General features: G+C 42.1%; 1 protein-coding gene across 3 annotated transcripts in view; it reads right to left on the reverse strand.

The window, feature by feature from the left end:
* ofcc1 (orofacial cleft 1 candidate 1) overlaps window positions 1-25136 on the reverse strand; it is an 88034-nt gene that overhangs the window by 53348 nt on the left and 9550 nt on the right. For all 3 annotated transcript variants that reach the window (XR_004575035.1, XM_034289209.1, XM_034289210.1), the window contains exons 2-11: window positions 23722-23788; window positions 23198-23380; window positions 18748-18861; window positions 17934-18017; window positions 16149-16315; window positions 14303-14382; window positions 12975-13104; window positions 7719-7952; window positions 3347-3610; window positions 2716-2935 (exon numbers count right to left, since the gene is read on the reverse strand). Coding sequence is in view for 2 of the 3 variants with exons in the window: in XM_034289209.1 (XP_034145100.1) it covers window positions 2716-2935; window positions 3347-3610; window positions 7719-7952; window positions 12975-13104; window positions 14303-14382; window positions 16149-16315; window positions 17934-18017; window positions 18748-18861; window positions 23198-23380; window positions 23722-23743 (1498 nt within the window). In the remaining variant the exon portion in view is untranslated. The remainder of the gene's footprint in view (window positions 1-2715; window positions 2936-3346; window positions 3611-7718; window positions 7953-12974; window positions 13105-14302; window positions 14383-16148; window positions 16316-17933; window positions 18018-18747; window positions 18862-23197; window positions 23381-23721; window positions 23789-25136) is intronic.

Consider the following 25136-nt stretch of genomic DNA (forward strand, 5'->3'; position numbering starts at 1 on the left):
ACCTGTCAATGTTTTTATTTGGTACAGTTGTTAAGAATTAGGTTGTCAGTCACTTTGTCGTCGGTAATGGATACTTCATCCAAAGCAGTGATTTTGTGAGGGAGATTAATTAAGTTAAGGCCCCAGGAAGGCAAAACTTTCAGTGTGTCTGTCGAGTGAGAATGTGTGTGTTATCCTATGAAAAGCCTTCTGGAATATAGACGTCCTGATTCTGAGGGAAGCACATAATGAGAAAAACTCTAGAGTTACAACCCTAGAAAGAAAAAAAAAAAAGATATCTACTGTATGCATTCAAAACAGAGAATTCCCTCCAAACGGGAGGAAATGACTGAGGCCCCAGACTTCGACAGAGTGCTGGATAACAGCAATAATTTGTTCCTCTCTTTCCTCGCTGCATTTGATTTCCAGTTGTGGGTTAGGTTAAAGTTGTCGCTCCAATCTCTCTCCTCTGAGCTTGAAGTAATCTCTCCATCTGAATATCATAACTGTGCTCCGAGAAGTAATGCAATGTGAATGGATCCATATGCAAATGTGACACAAACGTCAGCTCAACTTACAGAGCGGTGCCTTACTGGCCTCCATGAGGTGCAGTGAGGGACACCATTTGATCTGTTACTCAAGGTGTGGATCAGATTCACTTCTACTCAAGCAACCTCCTCACCTGACTTCGTTTTTCTTCCCGGGTGCAGCGGGGTGAAGGAGGTGGTTGTGAAGGCCTGGTACTTTGCCTGTGTGGCACAACATAAATCTCCCAGAATGCTCTTGGTAGGGACACTTCCCATGTGGGGTGTTAAGATCTCGGTGGGAGGTCAAGGGTCGCACTGCAGAGGAAGTGACAAGCTGTGAAATGTAAAAGACCAATTTCTTCCACATGTTGCGGAGCTCAGAGAAAACTCGGAGAACACTCGGAGAACACGGCTCGAGCTGTCAGCCGGCATCACATTTAAAATGGGCCAGGTTGCTACTCAGCAGGCCTGTCACAACTCATTTGTAATTAAAACGCCCGTGTGATGTTTAAAGCTCCAACACTACCCCAGAAACTTTTTGAGTTTGTTAAATAAAGATGAGCACCCTGCCAAAAAAAAATGATATATTAATAACAGGCTGTCTTTGTACTAGATCAATACCAAATGAGCCTTTGTTTGATTCTTGATGTTGGCCAGGATGTTGCCTAACCCAAAAGTTGGGTCATTTCTAGATACCATACAGCTTGCGTCAAATTCACATTAAAAGTTGCATTTAGTTTTTTGTCATTTTAGCTATCCATAACCATTTTTCTAACCTGATACTCCTGTAATTCTCCTAATCTGCTATATTAATTCTCCTAACTGGCTGTATACATTTTTTAAGTCCACAACGAAAAGCATGTTATGACAAAAAAGTTGACAAATGTGAAAACTGCTATCCGAATATTGTATAGCTAATGCCTAGCTATCTGTTTGTGCTGTACTGTATAACTAATGCCTAGCTATCTGTTTGTGCTGTACTGTATAACTAATGCCTAGCTATCTGTTTGTGCTGTACTGTATAACTAATGCCTAGCTATCTGTTTGTGCTGTACTGTATAACTAATGCCTAGCTATCTGTTTGTGCTGTACTGTATAACTAATGCCTAGCTATCTGTTTGTGCTGTACTGTATAACTAATGCCTAGCTATCTGTTTGTGCTGTACTGTATAACTAATGCCTAGCTATCTGTTTGTGCTGTACTGTATAACTAATGCCTAGCTATCTGTTTGTGCTGTACTGTATAACTAATGCCTAGCTATCTGTTTGTGCTGTATAACTGAACACTGACTATCTGTTATAGGAATTCGCAACTGTGAAACTGCCATTATTATAGCAATGAAAGTCACTTCAAACAACAAAACGGTTCTTAACACTGAAATCAGTATAAACACAAAACAGCAGAATATATACTGCGATTATTTTCTCAACCTTGCTCACCTCACCAGGTTTTGTACTCAAAACCAAAAAAGAGACAAAGGTGCTAAGTTCCTCTAATGCAGATTCTATCTATACAAAAACCTAACAATTGAACGCTACTGAATAACAACGGCTTCAGCACTATGCTGTCAAAGCCAGTTACAAAATGTGATTTTAGGTTGTTTTTGTTTGCTTGTTCTTGCATGCCGTACAAACCTTCCACAAGAATTTCAATCATACTTAGTATCGCTTTTAAATACATGCAACATATCCTAAGACTTTTATCTCAGCATGTGGCTTGGATTTCTCATCTGTTGTTTCCCAAACAAATTGAGCACTCCACAGAAAAACAAAATATGAATATACTAATTTTGCGTAGAGAGCTTAAATTAGTTATTGTTAAAGGACTAGTAGTTTCCTTGTTTTAAAACACACACATATACATACATATATATATATATATATATATATATATATATATATATATATATATATATTCCATAGTTTCCATTATATTGTCTTTCTAGCTTTGAGTGCATGTTTTGTTTTTTAAAGAATGGAACAATTGTTCCATCAAATCTGGAAAGAGAAATGTTGGCTCACGAATGAACGTCACTTCTGTATAAAATCTACTGTTCTTGGTGGCACATGATATATAAACACCAGGGCCTGCCTCCAAGAACCATCACCTCCAATGACAGCCATGCTGACCTGTCATTCTGTCTGTGACATTAGTTGACATTTGTCCCCCACTGTGGATGCTGGCACAGGGGCTTGGTGAGAGCCCTACCTGGCAGTGTGGGCGAGGAGCAGGCTGAGGAGGAGTGGGAGTTAGGCAGGTGGAGAGGGGACCCCCGGTGGCACATCGCGGTGGTGGGGAGCTCAACAGCGATTCTCTCCCGACCGGGGCTGGCACTGCTTGGACCCGGCTGGGGAGCTTGAGGTGGGATCTGCAGGGTGACGCTGCGCTCCTCTTGCCCCCTGGAGCTGCCAGTGGGGAGGTTCTTCACCTGTGGAGCCATTCCGGGGGGGGGGGTGTATGTTTGAAATAGATTAATACTAAACGCCCATTGGGTTACCGGTTACCATAAAATCGCAACATCCAATACTCTGACTCCTATGAAAAAACAAATGCAGAGCAACCAGAAATAAGGAGACCTTTGTTCTCCCTTTTAATTCCATTAAACTGCTGAGTGATTGAATCAGATGCATCCGGATATGTTTAGTAAAGATGTGGTTTGTTTACAATCTGGGGCCAATTTCCAATGTCCCTGCTGAAGTCCTTCACACAGGATCTGCCCTTAGACCAACCACCAAGCTTCTCTAATGATGGTTCAAATAAGGTGACTGTTCACAGGGCCCTGGGCTCAACAGGCCCCACTACAAGGCACATATGCGCGCGCTCACACACACACACACACCTCAAAGTACATGTTACACAGCCAATTGTCCAGGTCCGATGACATAAGAGCCTCTATCTTCCTAAACTGGTTGAGATCAGGGTGCGGGTGGCCCCTGATGAAGGGGGTCTTGAAGCGCCCCTGGACACTGGTGAGGGAGGCTCGGCAGATGGGAAAGGCAGCCCAGCCTAGCGTGGTGCCAACGTGGCTCTGCCCTCCCGGCAGGCCGTACAGTCGGAACAACAGCACCATGGAAGGCCGAAGATCACACGGCGCCGGCAGGATCTGTGAACGCACACAAGCCAATGCAAGAACACATGGCTCATTCTTCACAATGTTTTGGAGCACAGAGATAAGGATTTATACATATCTGTTTTTGAAAATACACTTAAGAAATTCAAATGTTTTCGTATTATTGTCCTAGACAAAATTCCTTGTGTTTGGGTTATGCTTTGCTGAAGCGCAAACTTAATGTAAGTTCAATTGGGATATTAACCTGCTATGTCTTCAAATCATCTGTTAGACAATAAATTCTATACGATACGTTTAAGGTGTGGTCCTAGTAAATATACAACCACACAAGTGCATTACCATATTCTATTTACAGAAACAAAGGTTCCACTGAAACAGACCCTACAAATTATGTGGTTATGGGAATTGTATATCTAAGGAGAGGCCCTTCACTCAATCTGCAAATAATAGCACACGGCCGTTATTGGTCAGTAAACGATTCACCAAATCACTGAAGCCCGTTCATTCCTCCACGTTAGCGAGGACATCATTTTGTTTGTTTGGTAATGAGAAGGCCAAGTGGGGAAATGGAGGTGTTTGAAAGTAGGAACCTCTGAAGACACTCCAGTAAATAAATTCAATTCCTGAGCTTACACCTTCAGGAACTGCACATGCAGATGAAGTATTAAGGGTAAACAAAATCTTTTTAAAACCAGATTGGAGTTTTTACTGAAAGTGTGACAGTAATATGAATCTTTAACAAGCATGTGTCCTGTGCTGACCTAGCCATCCAAGCCTCTGCCTGCAGAACACAATGTTGCAGTGGGAGCATTCATTTCAATACAGTCCACTGCTATTAACACTAACACTCACCTTCCAATTTTTCTCCCTGTCAAGTCTAAAAAATGTCAAATAAAAACATGTTCAAGAACAAAAACTTTCCTAAGAATTTAACACAAACATTTAAACAAAATCCGATGTTTGGAAAAAGTACAAATATTTCTAATAGGATTTTGTAATTATTTACTGAAACATTATTTAAACCGAGAAGCATTTCAGTAACAGTAATGTGTAAAATTGCACAATAAATGTAAAACCCCCAAAATTGCGCATTCACACACACACACACACACACACACACACACACACACACACACACACACACACACACACACACAGAAAGGTGGGACAAACAGGACAGAAGCCCTCAGGACAGACAGTTCACTGAATAACCGCAACCTACAGTAATCATTACGCATGATTTACAACATGAACCGGTCACACAACAATATTTGCATTTTCATAAGATAAAGAAGGCGATAAAGAGATAATTACTTTAGGCAGTTAGTGGACTGTCTCAGGGTGATTGAAACATTTCTGTTGAGTTCATAGTGTCTAAAATAAATGGTAGTGTAAATCCTTGTTCAAGCATTTGAGTCATACAGACAGCAGTGTTACAGGAAGCGTGGTTCAGGCCATACAAACCGACGACAAACAAGGATTCTAATTCACCCAGAGAGCAGTAGACTTAGATCCTGCTTAAAAAAAAATGAACTGACAATGAGACGCATGCCACTTCATCAATCACCAGGTGATATTTCATCCCTCTATTAGTTGTAATGGGAAATGGCAGTCTTGTTTAATCACATAAATCATGAGTATTCCTTTGCTTATTTGCTTTTGGTACATACCTGAAAGAAATTATAGCGGAAGCATCTGACACAGGACACAATTTATGCTATGATATTGAATATTACTGATATTGAAAATATTTCAAAATGTTAATTTACTGTAAAAGAAATATAGGACGCAAAAATAAAGCGGAAGGAGAGAAAGGAAGAGGAGAGTTGCTAGAGAGCCTCACAGGCTTAGATGAGAAGCACTACAGGGTTTCTCAGGTGGAACACCAAACAGAAACATATGCTCTCCAGTGTTCCTTGGTCTGGTGGAACTGCCTAGTATACCATTATGACTATCGCATTTCATTAAAAACAGACTGATGATTGCTGCCGCAATCTTTAAAGGCGGAATAAAAAGAAGGAAAAAAAAGCTCTTTCCAGCCTCCAACACACAAGACAACTCAATTCCTTGTAATGACTCTGTCCTTTTTTCTGCTTTAGTAAATTAATTTAAATAAATGCAACATAAAAAAAACCATAAAAAATAAAAACATGATTTAAAACTTTATCTTCCTTTTTTTCTGTAGGGGCGCTAAGGAGAGAGAATAAAAAAAAAACCTTTTGGAAGAAAATCCGAAGATTTAGTTAATCAATCCTACGTTCACTCCCCTTCAATATTACGATTCTGGATCTTATGCATCTACCCACTGGAAGTAAAGAGTGGGTTGAGATGGTGGGCCTGGCACCCTTAATGAGAAGTCTCCTCGCAAGCATCTGTAAGACAGATCAAACTGAAGTGTTCTTGGTAGCACATAGAAACACACACAAAGAACAGGGACACCAACAACAACAGAATAAGCTCCTGGCTTCATCCTACATTCGCAAATTCCTCATTTCCTCTCAGAAGGCACCACAAACACACTCCCAAAATTGCACGTTAACGTGGGCAAGGAGAAAACACTCGAGCCGATCCAGATAGTCTCAGACAAATCTGATCAGCTGTGGTTCCACAGCTAACAACAACATCTATAAATCAGAGCCAGGTTTGGGGAGAGGCGAGAGGGCTGAGAGTGACATGAGGCGTTTGCAGCACTTAAACCTTTTTACCTCTGAATCAGATCCCAGATTTTTTCCCAGAGAGGTCCGCATTCAGTTTCGCCAGCTTACGCCATCCTTTATGTCAGATGCAGCCGAAGACAATATTATCAGGAGACTGAGGCTTGATGAATACGCCCACCTAGCAGTGCATTGAAAGTGGCCACATGCGATAAGACCCTTCAGAGTTGCTGCTGAAACACTGTCTATCTTAAGAGTGTTTCAGCATCATAACAGTACTGGGGAAACGGATCAGAGGGGAAACTAATTGTGGATTAGGTTGCTTATAGTTTTCAGGCACTGGTATCAGTATTGCATCAGGCATAGCATTTTGACGATTGAGTGAGACTTTCTTGTCTTCCAACAAAATATTTATTTGACCTATTAATGCGAGTGCACTCCCATGTTATGTGTTTGCAGACTATGTTTTACATATATGTAAATCATCCTCTGATATATTGAGATTTAATAGAATTTAAAGTCAAATAGTATAGTCCAGAATAACAACCAATACTGTTAAACAACTATCTAATATATTGTCACGTCAAAATATTGTATTGTAGTAGCCCATTTTATTCCCCGGTCCAGCTCTGGCATTTGGAACTTCATCACAGGCTTCAGACTTACTGCTCACAGACCTCTCAAAAATATACATCCACATCTTTCAGTGGATTTGTACTTTTTCATTCCAATAAAACACTGTGCCCTTATATAAATGAATAATAGATCTTCCCTTTGATTTACATGCATGGATTAAATGTCATGTTTGAAAATTTGCTGTTTTATTCATTTTTGATTTCCCTCAAGTAAAACCTAGAGGCCCTTCATATTTTAATACAATGTCTCGCCATTCTCATATATAAACGCACTGTTTAATAGAACTTTTCATAACCCTTTTAATCTGTACCTCTCTCTGCAGCCAGACAGTGTTCCGTTGCAGAGAAAGAAAGTTGGAATTATTGCAGAGGAAACAAATTAAACGGCGGTCTGCAACGGTTATTTCAATATAGCATGTATGCATTGTAGTTTTATTTATCTGACAGATTACTTCAGTTTGTTTTTAAAGATAGGATTTAGCAAATTCAGTATTGGGTTTCACATCAAAGACTTTTCCCCCTCTTGGAAGTGAACATGTTTTAATCCAGAGCCCTTCAGTGTCAGTATTGCTTTCAGATGAAGAATGTAATTTTTTTTTTTCTTTTCTCCGTCATCGCACATATCTCAAGGACTATTTCTTGAGAAGCTTCTCTGAGCATCGTTTCAATAAAAGAGGGTCTTATTGAATGAACTCCCTTTGCCACAAATCACATCCTGTCCTTCCCATCCTTAATAAAAACACATTACTCTCAATAGAAGCCAGAGCTACACCAGCGAAGGGGAGGCTAAGCTAAACGTGTTTGTCACCCGATGGGGCTGGAGGAGTGCTCCCCGACCCTGGCACAACGTACAGTGAACACGCTTTGGTTTACGTGCAGCTCCGTGTCGTAGAAGCGGCCCCCGTGTTCCACGGGCTCCGTGAGCCGAGCCCACTGCTCCTCCTTCGGCCGGGACCAGGTGATGGCGGGGACCCCGAGGTGGCCGTGGAGGTCCACACTGATGCTGTACTGGCCCCTCTGGAGCTTGTCCCTGATGGCCCGTAGGCAGCGTACAAACACCTCCACGGGCTGGGGGCCCCGGTCCACCTGGAAGACACGGACGAGGCCCTGTTACTGTCACCGCTATAACACACACACACACACTAAATAACACACAGGTTAAATAACACACGTTAAATCTGGATCTTATTTGGTCAGATGCAGAGTCGGCCCTCGGGAGCCAAATGCCGCTGTTCTTACAGTAAGGAATCAAAGGTCAAAATGCACTGAACTACCACACCCCTTCAGAGACAGAGTACTAGAGTCTGGTCACTGTCATTGTTTCTCAACCATACTCCACTCCACTCCCTCCCTCTCTCATCTCCCTCAGTCCCCCATGTGTCTGCCTATCTGTCTGTCTGTCTGTCTCTTTCTCCTCTCCTTCTGTCCCTCATACCTCATGTGTCTGTCTCTCTCCTCACCCTCTGTCCCCCATACCCCATGTGTCTGTCTCTCTCCTCACCCTCTGTCCCCCATACCCAAATGTCTTTGTCTCACTGTCTCTCCCCCTCTGTTTCTCTCCCACCAATAACCTCCTCCACTAGTTTTTTGTTCCCTCTCCATAACTCTCTCTCCTTGATATTCCCCTAACCTCTCTCTCCCCCTCATATTCTCTTATTTCCCTCCCTCTCTTCCCCTGCTTGGACACATTTCCACTGTCTATCTGTCCACCAGACAGCCTGTATCTTCATCCCAAAGGGATGTATTAACTTAAGCATGGTGTGGACATCCTGTATTCCACACCACATGCATTCTTTGTCTACATGTTTACAATTAGAGCACAGCGCTTTGTGTCCCCCTTCACAGAGGATGAGGCACACTAGACGTCGTCCAGGAGGACAATGGGGTCACATTCATTATCTTGAAAACATTTCTAAAAGTTTTGCAACAAAAAAAAAAAAAGGTTTCCCTCTACGCTTGAGTCAGTTTTCCTCAGCGTGGTGTGTAATGAACATGACGCTGGCTCAAGTCGCTCACCATACTGTATCGACTGTTAAACGGGGAGGTATATCAGAGGGCAGGGATTCAGTTGGAAAAGTTAGAATGGATAGCCTGGAATAATTTAGGAAGCAGAAAGATAAATACCAAAAAGGCATGTGTGCCAGTGTTAAGTGGTAAGCTGGCATGGTGAATGTGTGGGAGGACGGTTTTATGTGTCCCTGAGCCTGAAGCAGACATGACATGGCCCTATTATAACAGAGTGTAAAAAGACAAACACAGAACTGGAGGGATGGGGTTAGTGTCTGAGTCTGAGACGAAATGGAAGCATCTCACACAATTAGGTTTCTAGATGAGCTTTGTTGTTGTTGGTTCATGAAACAGACTTCTATTGAGTACTGACCATGGAAAAAATAGGTGCGATGGTTTAAAAATGTATTGTAGATTATCAGTGAACAATTAAAAACACTAATTCAGTTTCCTGTTCCCAATTGTATTTGGACTGGATTGAACATTAGCTATTACTATTACATTGAGAAATAAAAAGTCTAAACACGTGTTTCATGATTTCCCTTGAGCACATATTTTGTTAACATCCAAGTTAGTGAGCATATCTCCTTATCATATCTCCAAAATAATCCATCCACCTGACAAGTGAATATTATATTGTTGTATATATTATTATTATATTACTGTATTGGTAAGCTTTCTGTTGGGGACAATAAAAGGCCATTCTAGAATGTGCAGCTTTCTCACACACTGCCACCGATGTCCCAAATTTTGAGGAAGCTGAAAATGGTATGTCCGCCAGAGCTATTGCTAGATAATTAAAGATTCATTTCTCTACCATCAGCTGCCTCCAACAAACAAAAAATCCTAATTTAGGCAGTAAGTCCAGCCAGCCTCACACTCTGCAGCCAGGCATGGCCAGGCCAGACCAGGACTCCACGTCATGTGACAAGCCCTGTGGATCTGTGCACTCATTCAGCCAGGTCGCTCTGGACCAAAGGTATCTGTGACCAACTGATCTGTATTCCTGTTAGGGTAAAATCCATCGATTAGGGATTGATAGCTATTTCAAGTGACTGATTACACTGAACTGTATATATTTGAAATTGTTGCATGTTTCATTTATAGTTTTGTTCTCCATAGTTATCAGGTTTGATAGGGATGCATGAATATAGAAACAGAAAATACATAAAATACATAAATAGATTTAGGTCCATTGGTCAGATTTGGTAACCTGGCAGTTATGTGCAGTAGTAGCATACAAACATGACAGTAGTTGCCATGGGCCAGTTCCAAAAAGCTAGTCTTCATCTGACACCAAACACAAGCCCATTGGTTTGATCCCTCTCTTCAGGGTATCATTAAGTATCTAAATATCTATATCATACAGAGGCGCTGAGGGTCATATAACATTTTATTATTTAAACAGTATGCATAAACAAACAATATAGATACTGCAGTTCTTGAAATAGTCAGATTTTCAAACCCAGCAGTTATTTAGTGGCAGTTGACCATGACTTCAATCTGCCAGGGGCCAGATCCTGGAAGCAATTTATTACCTGGAATCAAACACACACGTGCACAAACAGTCCAGGGACATTCATGAGCAACAGTTTAAGCCACAACCACTAAGTCCTGTATTATGTTCCATTATTTATCCAGTTATTTGCATGTTCCACTCTATTTGCACTTATCTATTTGTTAATATCAGTCATCAACAGTGGGAACGTTTTGGAGGTGGACAGTCAGACAAACACGAGCACAACCAGGAAGGACTCATCCACACAGTGTCGGGGGTTTGTCACTACTGACCTGTACTAACTGTCTGCAATGGATGTGCACACAGAAACCCATGTACACACAAAGAGACAAACCACCACAGACAGCCACACACGAACGCACACATGCACGCACACAGAAACACAAACACACACTCAAACAAACAACTACAAAGAAACAGACACACACACGCACACACACAAATACACCCACACACACACAGTCACACTCAGACTAAAAACACAAACAGGCACACAAACTAACAACTACAGACAGAAACACACAATCATACCCCCACTATAACCAAACACAGACATACACACACACAGACACACAAACACACACTAACAACTACACCAAGACAGAGACACACAGACATACACATTGACACAAACACTAACAATTCTGCAAAGACAAACACACCCATTATCATAAGCACACAGGTAAACAGAGAGAAACCACCTGGCAGGGCATTCACCCACCCAGCCCCACGTGCCGAAGCCTGGCAGTGCCCAGAACAGTGCTCAGAACAGTGCCAGGCGCAGAGGAGGAGGCTGCCTGCTGAGCCCCACCTTAATGCCTCACAATCTCTCTCGCTGAGCATCTTTGCATACGCCACAACACAAAACAATTTAGGCAGAAGTGAAATTAGTATAATTGGTGGTAAAGCGGTTTAGCCCACACATTGCACATCCAGGAGGTTAAGGCTCTAAGCCCCCACACTGCTAAAGAAGGTGGGGGGGGGGTTGGACAAAAAAATATGACAGAAAAAAAACTTCACAGCACAACAGTTTTCACATTTCACTGTGTGTCTTTAGATAGATTGTTATCTGGCTCTCGAGTTCAGACTGAAGCGTGCACATACGCGCACGGCACAAACTCAAGGCATTCTGGGAAGGTAAAAGGTGAAGTGAGCCAATTTTCCATATCAGAAGGTGGTTTGTTTGCCCGGAGCGTTAGTTGTGTGTAAAGTGCCATAACATTACACCACTCCTACAGATGAGATCAAAGAATCCAGCCACAGATCCTCAGCAGTTTTTCTGGCACGCAGCAAGTCCTTCGCCGAAACATCTTTTCAGGGTTTTACATTGACTGATACACAAAATGCACTCTTTAATATACAGGAAATAACATACAAAAAACTTAGTTTCTTTCTAAGTATGGCCTAATATTCGAAGATTAAGCTTTCTCGTTAATTATTTTCGTTTTAATTAGTCAATCTTAATTAACAATGAACATTTACCCTTAAAATTTTGGGCTTTGGAATGAAGGAGAGAGAAAATGAGTGAATAAATATGACAATCTTTTTGGGACCTCCAGGCAGGATTACTGATGCAGGCAGTCTTAGTTATTAAACACATTCTAAATTAAATGCCTCCATGAATTTTGCACAGAAATATATTTTCATAGTTTTGCATGCCAAATGTGACATTTTATATTTCAGATTCATCTGCCGCAGTAATTTTGGAAATGTCATATAAACAAAGATTTTGTCATTTACCAATGGAATTACTATGCATAGCAGGTTGGCCATTGCTTTTCCTGGCTGTGCCGGTTGTTTCAAGTCAGCAAGCCATAAAAAATCTTTATCTCTCTGAAACACAGCAATTTGGGAGATAATCGAATGGTGACTGGGGGGCAGAAATGCCAGTCTGAGGAATTATACCACAATCTCTCCTGCATTTACAACCTTCCTCAAAGCGAGTTGTCACCCTGGCAGGAAGGGCTGATAGAAGATTCATTACATCTCTAAGCCGCCATGGTGGCAGAGCAGCGTCTTCCTGACAACACAACAGCACACTCCTACTGATGCTGAGACTGCTGCTTCTTCATGATGCTGAGGCTGCTTCTTCCTCCTCGCTCTCGCTTCTTTACCCTCTCTCTCTTTTTTTTTTTTCTTAAGACGCCAGACGGCTTTTACATGCTGGGGGAAGAAATCCTAAATAAAAAAGGGCGAAAAAGAGACCGCGGTTTTGCCCAGCGTTCCTCAGTAAACACAGGGAAGCCTTTTATGTGTGTGTGTGTGTGTGTGTGTGTGTGTGTGTACTTGCACGAGCATGCCGGTGCACATGAGCGAGAGGGAACACACTGCTGACAGATTCAATTCACAGCTACAGGGATTTCACGTAATTACATCATTTGACTTTTTAAAAAACAGTCCTCTATTCTTGGGACATAAACACATGCGAAAATAAAAGAAGACAACGTATTTTCCTGAGATACTGGCATTTCTTCTATGGCTGAACCAAAACAAGCCTCTGATATGTAAGTGGGACTTCCTGTTGATGTTCCCCGGTTCTGCCTCTGCTTGTGTCTGATAATGGCTGGGTTAACAGATCGTACCTGCCAGCCGGGGCCCGGTTCCCTGGCCCACGGTGGTTCTGCCATGGAGGCAGCTTCTGTCATCTCGTCGTATTTGGCGATCACTTCACCTTTGCGTTCCCCCGGCGCCTTCAGCAACCGACTCTCTGCACTGTGGAACACAAGCGGTAACCCTGTTAACCAGCCACCTGCATATTGTGCTCTCTTGTTCCCACTTTGTAGCCAACAGCGGAGAATCTAATAACGCAACAACAAACACTTTCCACTTTTTCCCTCCCTCCCTCCTTCCCTCCCTCCCTCCCTCCCTCTCTCTCTCTCTCTCTCTCTCTCTCTGTCTCTCTCTGTTTCCCCAGCCCGCTTGGCCTTTCAATCTTATCTGGGGTAATGTAATAAAGTGCTGCTTCGCTCCATCTCCAGCCCCCCCCCCCCCCCCGCCTCTTAATTCTTCAAAATAAAGCAATATCATAGGCCCGCCTGCTAAAGTGGATAAGATGGCTTTAAAGTAAGAATAATTCAGCAAATAAATGCTCATCGGCGAGGCATCAAAGCCAGCCACCAACTTTTTTTTTTTTTGCTCGTCCCATCAAAAGTATTAGATGTGCTCTCATTGGTTAACAATGGAGCAGAATGGTGGCCCTCTCCCTAATGCAATTACTCTGTTAAATCAAAAACACAGAAAGGAAAAGAAACACGTTTTCAACCAAAAAAGAAAAGAAAAATCAGCTTGGCATCCTGTTCCCATTCTAGAGAATGGGAGATAATTTCTCATTGAATCTCAGGAAACGTAGCCCTAGGTGGTGCGTAGAAAAGTCTCTCGTCTAATAGCCACCCACCATTGATATCAGAAGGAATTTGCAGGGGCCGAGTCTGTATAGAGAAGGTCATCGTTGCTAAACTCAAACAGCATTCATCTGACAGGCATGGTGTCCAAACCGACACCCACAGTCAGCAGTGAGCACAACAGGCTCATGGAGATTCTCTTGATTTTACTGTATTATGTCAGGCCGCATGGTAGGCCGTAATTACAACACAAAAAAACCTCTCCATGCTATCACTGCCTTTGGCCTGAGGAAGGAGACGCATGATTCCAGACTGAAGTGGATGGAGCACAAACTGAAGCCCATCTGAGTCCAGTGACATGGACAGATTTTCAGGCCTCCCAGCCATTCACCCAGAATGCAGCGGGAGAGACTCTGCCACACAGATGTAGAGCCCATCCAGGCTAGAGTCACATAGCCTGTCTTAACAAATATCAGCGTGATACAAACGGTGGATGTTCCGTCCAACAAGGATTATTCCATTCATGTGACATTGGTTGTACGTGTACGAAGAGGTGGGGAAGAACGTACCCGAGAACCGCTTCAAGCTGCCTGTGTTGCCTGGTCCTTCCCAGTTGGTGATCCGCTCTGTGGGCCTGGCCCTGAGGTACCTTTAGAAGAACAACATCCCCTTTTGTCAAAATTGAACTTTTTTATGGACAGTAAAAAGATATAGCCACATGAAAATAAAGCTTGTGCCACTGATGAAAAAGTGCACAATTTGAACTACAACTATTTCATCGAGATCTTTGGCATTTCCAGTGCTGTTATTACAATAAAAACTTAGATCACATTTACAAGTCTATGAGACAATAAGGAAAACGGAGATGAAGATGCCTCTCAGCAAACTTGGCAGAACACATTGAAATCATCCCAGTAATACCGCCCAAACTATGTGGAAATACCCCCTGACATACAGGTGGCACCGAGCAATCTTTCCCTTTACTGACACAACCAAGTACCTTTGCATTTGCCCTTAAGAAGGACATTAGGGTTTTCCTCCGTGCCCACTCCCCTTCCCTCAACACCCCGGCTCCTTTAAGATGGGCAGCCAAACAACAATAAAAGCACCTAGTCTGAAATGGCACCCGATCCCAGCCCGGACACAAACCCGCGCGGTCGAGAGTAAAAGGCGCCGGTACGGCAACAGGGCGGCACGGTGAGGACAGAGCACACTGTGTGTAACTCTGAAACAATGGGGTAATGCAATCTGTAGGCAATCAATAGGAGCCAGCCCTACAGACATCTAACGGTCTGATGAATACTCCCAACCACTACCACTCAGTCAGCAAGTTCACAATGGCATTCAGTCTCATTGACACTGTTAAATGACAGCGTCTCACGAACGACCGTGAAAGCACTTGTGTGCAGCAGACAGATTAAAGGCTATGTTATTTCAAAATAGATAGGAAAATCTCTGGTGCATAATGTCGCTTGAATCAGACGTGGGCGTCGGACTGTTGGGAGGGAGTGAGTAAACATTACGACAGGATAACATACTGATCTCTGCGGATGTACAGTAATACTGTAGATGGAACTGATTAGAAAAACATGAAGCCATGACTCAAATCCTTCCATCACCAGAGCCATCCATTTCTTACTTTCCTACCATACTGTTATTCATTCGAAAACTCCTTCTTCAGCCTTTTCACATCAGATTATACTATAAATATACTGGATAGTTGTCTACATTCTCTTTATATGTGTGTTAATGTTTGGCTACCTCAAAAGCACCGAACAATAAAACCATGTGCCTGTTTTCACTGATGGAGTATGACCATTAATTTCATAAGCTTCTTCAGATTTGCACACTAGTTCACAAAATCCCCCTCTCTAAAGACAAGCCATGGAGAGAAAAAAACAGTCACGCTCTATTTTCCCTAAGAAAAGAAAAGGAGATGGTTGACAAACCAAGGCGAGGATCCAGGATTCATTGAAAAATGCACAATAATGAAAAAAATTACAAAAACTGAATCCATAAACAAACAAATAGTTTGGACGATATCCTAATGTTACACACAATGTATGATACTATCCATTTGGCTAATCTGACTTAGAGATGGATCAACTGGGCTTAAAAGAACCTCTCAATTCTTTCAAGTTACATAAATAGAGATTTCAGTTCAGTGCACCTGAAAGTTAGATCAACTACATTACCAACAAAATGGATAACTTCTAAAAGCGCCACAAAAAAAATCTAACAAAAGCAAAAAAAAATATATAGAACACAAAACACAGGCAAAAAGTCAGCGGGTGGGGGGGAGGGGTGAGGAGCGAATCAGCCTGTGTTGTCCATTAGGCAGGGTCTGTAATGGACATGGCTCATGTGCTGGTGAATATGGGAGACGACATAGATCTTCCTCTTTGTGACTCTGACCTGTTCCAGTGAAAGGCTGCCAAGCGTAATCATGTCAGGCAGCTCCCTCAGCTGCTGGGCGTAGCGGGGAATCACCTCCTCTTCACTCTCCGCCACGCCCGCCATGAAGCGCCCGTGGCCTGTAGAACCGGCACGCGGCGCTGGATCCCCGGGCCTCTGGGCCAGCACTGCACCCAGGGACACGGCGGAGTGTGGCATAAAAACCCGGGCGAACACAGATGGACGTACACATAAAACACACAACACAGGCACGCATGTGCACGTGTATGAGACAGCTTCGATTTCACATGCAGAGTAATGACAGACTACTGAACAAGGACTCAGATAATGTATTAGACAAACTTAAGGTTTTCAATCTTTTAGCGCTGTTATTTACAGCACTGACCATGTATGTCCACATCAGTGACGCACTGTGTAACTGGATCGTTTTGACAAAAATCACCAGTGCTGGTGGATTAGCCTAGCAGGCTTTTTAAGAGCCCACTGATTCTGCTCTTTTCCCCCTAGAAAGTCTGAGGTGGAAAAAACGGGTGCTCAACACAGTGAGAGGTCCAGTAGAAACACTGTCTTCCCAACTTATGGACGTTAATACGACGTGCACTCGAAGTTCAGAGTTCACTCTTTGGTCATCAGTAAGAAGTAACTAAAGTAGAACTACAGGATGCTGCAATCAAAGCTAGCTATTCTGACATTAGAAATGGAGGCAGGATTGAACAATGAATTCCCCTGCCTTGTTAATAGGGATTACGATGGCATGTTATTGCTTCTTCTATGTACAATCAACGTGTGAGTCAGACAAAGCCGATCATTGCCTAGTCATTATTTCAGTTTTCCTCACCCAAAGACATGAAATATTTGAAAAGGTCAACAGATGAGATAGCTGACAAAACCCCTGAGTGGCATACATCCAGGAATCCCTACTGTGAAGGCACCGGACTGTCAATTTTCTACATTTCCTGTTCCTTTCCCTTCTTTGAGTGGTGTGTGTGTGTGTGCGCTTCGTGGACAGGCGTAAGAGGAACAGAACACCCAGCTCCAGTGACAATGCAACATGATTCCAGGAGGGAGAGAACAGAGCTGCCTGGCCAGACTGGGGCCCATACCAGTGGGAGGCATCCAGAGAAAAGCATAAGGTGATTGTCTTGAAGACTATTGTGGCTCACCAGAGAGAGAGCTGGCAGTCAATACTGTTGGACGTTGGCAATAGAGTCTAGAGAAGGGTTCTCTCACTGCCTGTGCCTATTGCATAAAACTGTTAATCCAAGATCCGCTTTATTTTTTTTATTTTTATTTTTTTTTACTGGATTTCATGTACATTCTAAGACAATGGAAGTGGCTGCTAATCTCGCTGCTACAGCTAAATCCATAACAATGCAGCATAATACAAGCAGACACAATTTTACCATGTTCAAGCAGGTCTAAGCCCATCACTTCTGCACTGGAATTACAACCGAGATGTGTCAAGTCAACAGGATCCGGACGAGACGGTCATGTCCCCCCCCACCCCCCACCCCTCCACCCCCACTGAACAATGCCATCTTAAACCAACCTCTGTTTCCCCCATTTGGGTACATATTCAAATGAGCCTCCTGCTAATGGGAAAAAGGCACGCCTACTGCACCACAATAGACCTGTGCCTGGAAAGCCTCAAAGTCCTAACACCGTTGTCTCTTTTAAGTGTTTGTCTTTGTTTCCGTCTGAGAAGCAACATTGTTTTGTTTTATTGTGAATTCACCTCCATATTGGAATTTTTATATGTATTTTTAGGGAGTGTTGAGTTCATACCTGGTAAGTTCATGAAGGTTGTTTCTGCATCTAGCATTTCAGTCATTTTCTGATACAGGTGCTTTTCATCTTCGTTCATTATCTCTAAAAACCAAACACACAATGCCAAAATCACTTAATCTCCTGAAAACTGCAATTCTTTAACACACAACTGAATGTTTCTTTGTCAACTCTTACCAATACAATGTACTGAAATATGCACATTATTATGCATGCTTGAATTTAAATTCAAATTGCCAAGGCTAGTCAATATATCGTACCTGTCAAACACTTTCATTTATGAGCAAATACCGGATGGCCAGGAATGGAATAAAGTTTATACAAAGGTAATAAAAAAAGGATCCGAAATGTGCCTCTTATATAGCTTGTCATCACTTGACGGGATTGGATTTTAGGAATCCTTTGATATTACAAGGCAGTGATATCCCCCCCCAAAAAAATCCAGGTAAAATGGCTCCTTTGTTAATAGCCATGTTTCATTATAACATGCATATTACTTGACTCCCAAGAGCATGATTTTAATAGACATGGTGGGGGGTGTATTGACACGGCTCTGCGTCGAGAGTCTGTAATTGATGGGAGTGCAAGAAAAGACGCCAAATGAAACTGACCAGTGATAAGTGACCTTGATCAATGACAACGAGCTGGGAAGCCACACGGCCCTACATAGGAGCCATCTCAGGGACCATCAGCGGTAGATGTATTTACATAGAGCAGCAATGTCCTGGTCCTCAGAAACGCTCTAGCAATGAGTGATCTTTCTCACCTCGCTTTAATGAACTGAGGAGAACTATTATGACGAGAAATGGCATACTTAATTCCGGCTCATCTTCTGCGCCGTCCTCCGTCGTCCTGCACCGCCTTGGGTTGGTTTCCCGCACCAGCGATGGGTCAAAGTAATTTCGGTCACGTTCATTTCCTGTGGAAACTACGCCAGGCAAGAGAGAGAGAGAGAGGGAGAAAGAGAGTGGGAAGGTGGGAGTAGTCGAGGGCCAGGTTGGTGGAGGTTAGTGGTTATTAGAAGCATATGAAGCGAAATGTTAATTTTGAAAGCCATACTGTTGAGGCTCGCCAGCCAGTGCCTGCTACCTGATAAGCCCTGGACACTCGGTCCGTTCACATGAGCGAAGCTCACTGGGGCCCAGCAGAGCTCAGGGGCCTAATTAGCATGCCGCGAAAGGTCACGCCAGGCAATCTCTTAAATACGATTGCCATATGTTACTTGTGTTCAAAAGGAACTAATGAGAAAATGTACAAGCGAAAAGGACCAGGAATTTCAAAGACAATACTGCTCTAAATGCTCAGGGGTCGCTGGGTGGAAGAGCTTGGACAGTTTGGTCTGGGTGGAGGCAGAAAGGAAAAATAACTTAACCCGTGTCCCATTGACTTCTTATTAGCAATCACTGACCTATGGGCATCAAAGCTGCTCTGCTAGAATTTATGGGAATCCAGCACCTCGAGGGATGGTTCTATTAGACAGGTACACTCAACCAAGCTGCTTTCTTAACCTGAAACCATTCTCCTGCCTGGCCCAGAACATCTCACAGACTATATCCCGATTCTAAATTGCATTACTTGTATTACTCGGTCAGGCTAAAATTAAGAGGGGTTTGTTAAATCATATTTTGCACACAAGGATCACATTTATATTAGAGGGGGTGCATCAACGCTGGGACGCATAAAAATGCAGAGTAAGTGTGTTTGCTTAGGACCTCTACTCTGCCACTACTCGCCCACCCAGAGGTCTGAGGGCTTCTATTTGTGTTAATGTTAGGCTTTTCTACATACTTTCCACAAATTGTCAAATACTGACTTTTATTAGGCTGGAGTTCTGTGTATTCATTGCTGAACTTATGAAATTTAGTGACACCCTAAATTAACTGTGAAATTCACATGTAAGTCCTTTTACATGGTAAACACAGTTTCAACAGTTTTGCTGCAATAGCTTTGAGGTTATGAAAGCCTTTCTTCAATGTAAATTTGCATAATGGCGGCAGCTCTCAAAGATCTCGTCTTTGAAACATATCGTTGATTTACCTAAATAGTCTGCCTGTCTTCCACTTCTTCGCCACTAATAAAAATGTCAATGCCCTGTTCTCACATGTAAGCTATCAATAACCAACACTTGTCGCCATCCAATGCAATGGTTAACAGGCAGTTTTGATGATAGATATTGCGGATAACCAAATAGAAGTGTCACAAACATGAAAGGGCTATGGCTCTAAATACAGTAGCAATCTGTTTCACAGGAGAGGCAATAGGATTTAATACATGCCTTTTCTAAATATGAAAATAACAGTAGTTTCCAGAGAAAAACTACAACGTTTGGCTGCGCTATTTCACTTCTTAATGAAAATTCAGAGCCTTAAATTATATTAAATAAATAGTCTAGAATTGCAGATGCAATATAAGGTTTAGTGGAAAAAACTATATATATCAATGTGAAACAAAATCAATGACGATTTAAGACGTGTAGCATTGCAATGTTTTGTCTCAGTTATGCACATATTTTATTAGCCCTATATATAAATGTTGCATTCCTAAAACAGCCTTGATCCATACCTGACGTGACTACTATTTCTCATTTAGCTCTCCTTCAACACTGAAAGGTACTTTTTCAGTTTTAACTTTGACACACATTGAAAGTCTTGGGGGCACGGACTTGCACACACAATGACACAGACACATGCACGCCTACACACACACACACACACACACACCTAGACACACCGCGCACATGACACACACATCCAATGAGAACGTTTCCCATGAATGATTGATTTCACACAGGGGGCCCCCGCGTCTCAGAATATTACGGTTTCTTCTCTCTCTCTCTCGCTCTCTCTTTTTTTTTTTTAATAAGTGCAAGTCATAACACGTCTCTCTGACAATTCAGAGCCATGAGGGGCAGATGCTATCGATTTAATCTCTGATGAGAGAAGACTTCCCCTGGGATTCATCAAAGCCTTTCTCTGCCTGGGTGCCATGTCTACTGTTACGATGAACGAGCCCAGCACAGCCACTGCCCAGAACAGGGCTGCTCTAACCAGCGCTGGGCGAGGGCAAAAAGGACCACACATGAATGGCGTCCGCTCCTCCAAACGAAATGCCACTAATCAGACAACATCAATGAACCAGAGTGACAAGGGCTAAATCAGTGGTCCTTAACTGGGTTTGGCCTACGGAACCATATCTAAGATGAGACCCAACATTTATTTTCTGTTGCCTAAATGCTAAATGCTCATTCTGCAGAAAAAGTAAGCTATATTGACTTTAAATGTAGTATTAGATAAGACAAATGTCAAGAGTTGCAAGCCCACTTTTGATACCACAGAATGTACCCAATAAGAATTCCTAATACATGTAGATCTACATGTTATATACTTTAATAACTTAAACTTATAACTGTTAGGAACCACATTTCTTCAGTATAAAACAGACTAAACAGTACATACAGTTAAGCACAAAAGTATTCATACACATGCCAAATCTTGAGCTATAGTGAATATTTATTTGACCAATAAGTTTCTTCTGGCTGGAAATGACATAAACAATTGACAAAACATGGTAAGACATTGTGCTGGAGATACAAATGAATAACGTAACTATTTCAGTTTTTAGCCATGACATGCAGTTGACTAGTAACTGACTAGAGAACTACTGCTGTTCAGCTGTTCTTAATTTATAGGTGATTAGAATGCTCTCTCATGGTGGAAATTACAAGACCATTTTAAATGGTATAGAAACTTGCATTTTCTCAAAAATAAGCAACAATTTCAAGGGGTATTGATAATGTTGGACATGGCATTTTTTGTAAAAATGTGAAAAAACTGAAATAGGTATGTTATTCATTTGTATCTCCAGCACAATGTCTCACTGTGTTTTGTCACTTGTTTATTTAATTTCCAGCCATAAGGAACCTATTGGTCAAATAAAAATTCACTATGGCTAAAAATTTGGCATGGGTATGATTACTTTTGGGCTTAACTGTATACACTGTCACAATTGGGTAACACCAATTGGGTAAATGGAAAGATAAACAAATCACAATTGGGTAACACAGATAACTAAATTGCTTTATGTTCATGTGACAGTGATAATGTGCTTCAGTGTGAGTAGTTTGAACCCCAGGAATTTCTTTATAATCATGTGACAGTGATAATGTGTTTGAGTGTTAGTAGTTTGAACCCCAGGAATTTCTTTATAATCATGTGACAGTGATAATGTGTTTGAGTGTTAGTAGTTTGAACCCCAGGAATTTCTTTATGAACATGCAACAGTGATAATGTGTTTGAGTGTTAGTAGTTTGAACCCCAGGAATTTATTTATAATCATGTGACAGTGATAATATGTTTGAGTGTTAGTAGTTTCAACTGCAGGAATTTATTTATAATCATGTGACAGTGATAATGTGTTTCAGTGTTAGTAGTTTAAAACCAGTAGTTTCTTTCTCTGTTTCATTCCACCTGGCAGTTATCTTTTGAAAATCTTTTTGACTCATCCCATAACTAGTCGAGGTAGACACACCACCATGAAATAAAATTACCAAGTGTGATTATCCTAAGCTTAGCCAGGAGACCATAAATATTCTCAACAGCTGCGGGAAAAATGTCAGTGTGTGTGTGTGTGTTTGTATATATATATATATATATATATATAAATAAATATGCGTGTGTATGTGTGTGTGGGGGGTGATGGCCAAATGTTGTAAGCTCTTTTCCATAAAAAAATTCACTTCAATGAGTTACTATATTATTCAATAAATAAAGAAATGTCTTCATTTAAAACACCAGACTTATGTGTAGTGTCAACACACAACTGACATTAGTTATACGTGCAACGCATCAGTGTGTGTAAAATCATATTGCTGAGGACTCCCACTGACACGGCAAATTACAAGGGGCACATTTTTTCAGCACGTTGGACCATTAGCTTTGTGTCAGGGGCGTTCCATAAACACTGCTTTCTGGAATATTGACTCAGCGCCGGTAGGTGTAGCCTATATAAATGTTCTATCCAACGTATGCTGCCATCCAGAAAGCAGAGTGCTGTTCGAGCAGGAGTTTAGAGGCTGATTCAGCCAGGGTGTTCTGGAACACTCACTCCTGTGACATTCTTCGGTTAGGTGGAAGTTATAGGAGGGGTACTTGTTAGGACACGCTAGCTTTGGAATGCGCAGACCAGGCCTTCAGAAACGCAAAAGGTTAGATCAGGAACAAATCCACTGTCAACGAGTTTGAGACTAATGAAGAATGAAGCTTCACCTCTTGATTTGGCAGGGGCTCGCAGCTCCATTTTTTGTTGGTGAGCTGCAAGGGTGCTATCCTGCCTGTCAGGTTGAATTTCTCTCCCTGCTGAAGCCTGAGAAGCTGAAAGCTCTGCACTGTAGCCGCCATCGAAGGCAGGGTTCTCAGTGCCTTCCACAGCAGCTCTCTCATCCACTTCCCCTGCAGAAAGAGGAAAGGAAACACCACAACACAACAGGAAGGTCAAAAAGAGGCACATTATACCAAAGTACATTTAATGACAGCCGAACATTCCTTCTAGAGATTCCTCTCCCCCAAAATACTCAAGCGCATCCTCCTCGAATGTCACTAAAACACAATTAGGTTAAAATTAAATCTGAATCTTGCAGGGGGGAAAAAAAAGAAGAAGAAGAAATGATTAAAATAATTACAAATTGCGCCCTGACAAGCAAGAGCAAAATTTAGCCCAAAGCCATTTGTCTGTAATTAGTTAATTAATCCTTACACAAATTATGAGCAATAACTCATCAAGCAGGACTCACCCATCAGAAATTCAGCAGACATGGATTTCTTCTGCTTTGGTTGCTGCAGAGCCTTCTGCTGTAACTTCTGGAGGGAAATTGTTAAATGAATAAATTAGCTGCAGAATGAAGATCATCATTTATGATCCGCAACTAACGCAGTATTTTAAATATGGGACGACACTGAAATGTCATTTAATTTACATCGCCGCTAAAGGGGTCAAGCACTAATTGAACAACAGGAGTGGAAAAAAATTTAATCATAAATAGATACGAAAAGTTGACATGAATGCGTAATGAAGGTCACATTAAAATACTTCCTCCTTTTTCCCAAAGAACGGGAAACAACACTCTCTCCCCTGGAACACGATGCATTTTCACAGAGTCCTCACACAGGCGTGGTGAACGGGTGCAGACTCATTTTGCAAATGAATATGGAAATCCAAGCACATTGCTCATTACTTACATTGTCATGAGCACATCCTAAAAAGTCTGGAGAAAAACATTCTTTAAATAAGAGAGTTCAGGGACTCTGGGATTTTTGTGGGGCTTTGAAAAACATCCAATATAGGATTTGTGTGGAAGTGTGGGAAAAAAAGCACCTTATGTGACACTAAGCAAATTGCATTGCATAGACCAAACACACAAACTGCAGCGTGTCTTTCATAAAGGCATATGCCCTCATAAACACCCTATAGAAATTGGCCTCCATGGCCCTTTTGTTAACTTTGATGTAAATCCCTAAGCATCGTGGACCAATTCCACTTAATCACTGCATACTGTGGCTCTCCCTCAAATAGTTTTGCTATGATCCAGAGTGCCTCAAAGCAGTTAGATGAGGTTTCCCTTTGCCCATTTGCAGTGAGAAGACCCTTCAACGGCCTACAGGACACATCCACAATATAAGGTCATCAATTAACAAAGAAATGCAACATCACAGAGAAAGACAAGCCATGACCACTGTAAGTCACCAACAGAATTGCTGTACAGCCCTATAACGGTTTCTGCAGCATGAACACTTTAACGCGGTATTGAGGACTTTGACCCTACCTAGGCTGGATCTGTCTATATGCTCCGCATACTCTTGGAGGCAATGTTATGCCACTGAGTGGCCTGCCAAGGCCTGTTAGGGAAGCATAGCCACGTGCCTTTTAAAAATCAGAAATTATTGAGTCCAGCATTTCTCCCACCTGGGTTGATAAGAAGGAAAGCCAAGGTAAACTGGTGACATAGCTGTTTTAGTTCTGGGTGTTTATATTTCTGTGCACATTCTTGTGTGTAGCCTAACGTCTCAATAGCCACAAAGCACTTGGAACTTCAATTTCAAGAATCATTTATGCAGATGCTGATGATGAACTGTGCCCATGCTCATGAACAGCATGTATTGGTATACAATGTTTAATTTCAAAGACCAAATCAGGGCTAGAGGAGGGGGG

The sequence above is a fragment of the Esox lucius genome, chromosome 21, assembly GCF_011004845.1.
Source record: "Esox lucius isolate fEsoLuc1 chromosome 21, fEsoLuc1.pri, whole genome shotgun sequence".
Lineage (NCBI taxonomy): Eukaryota > Metazoa > Chordata > Actinopteri > Esociformes > Esocidae > Esox > Esox lucius.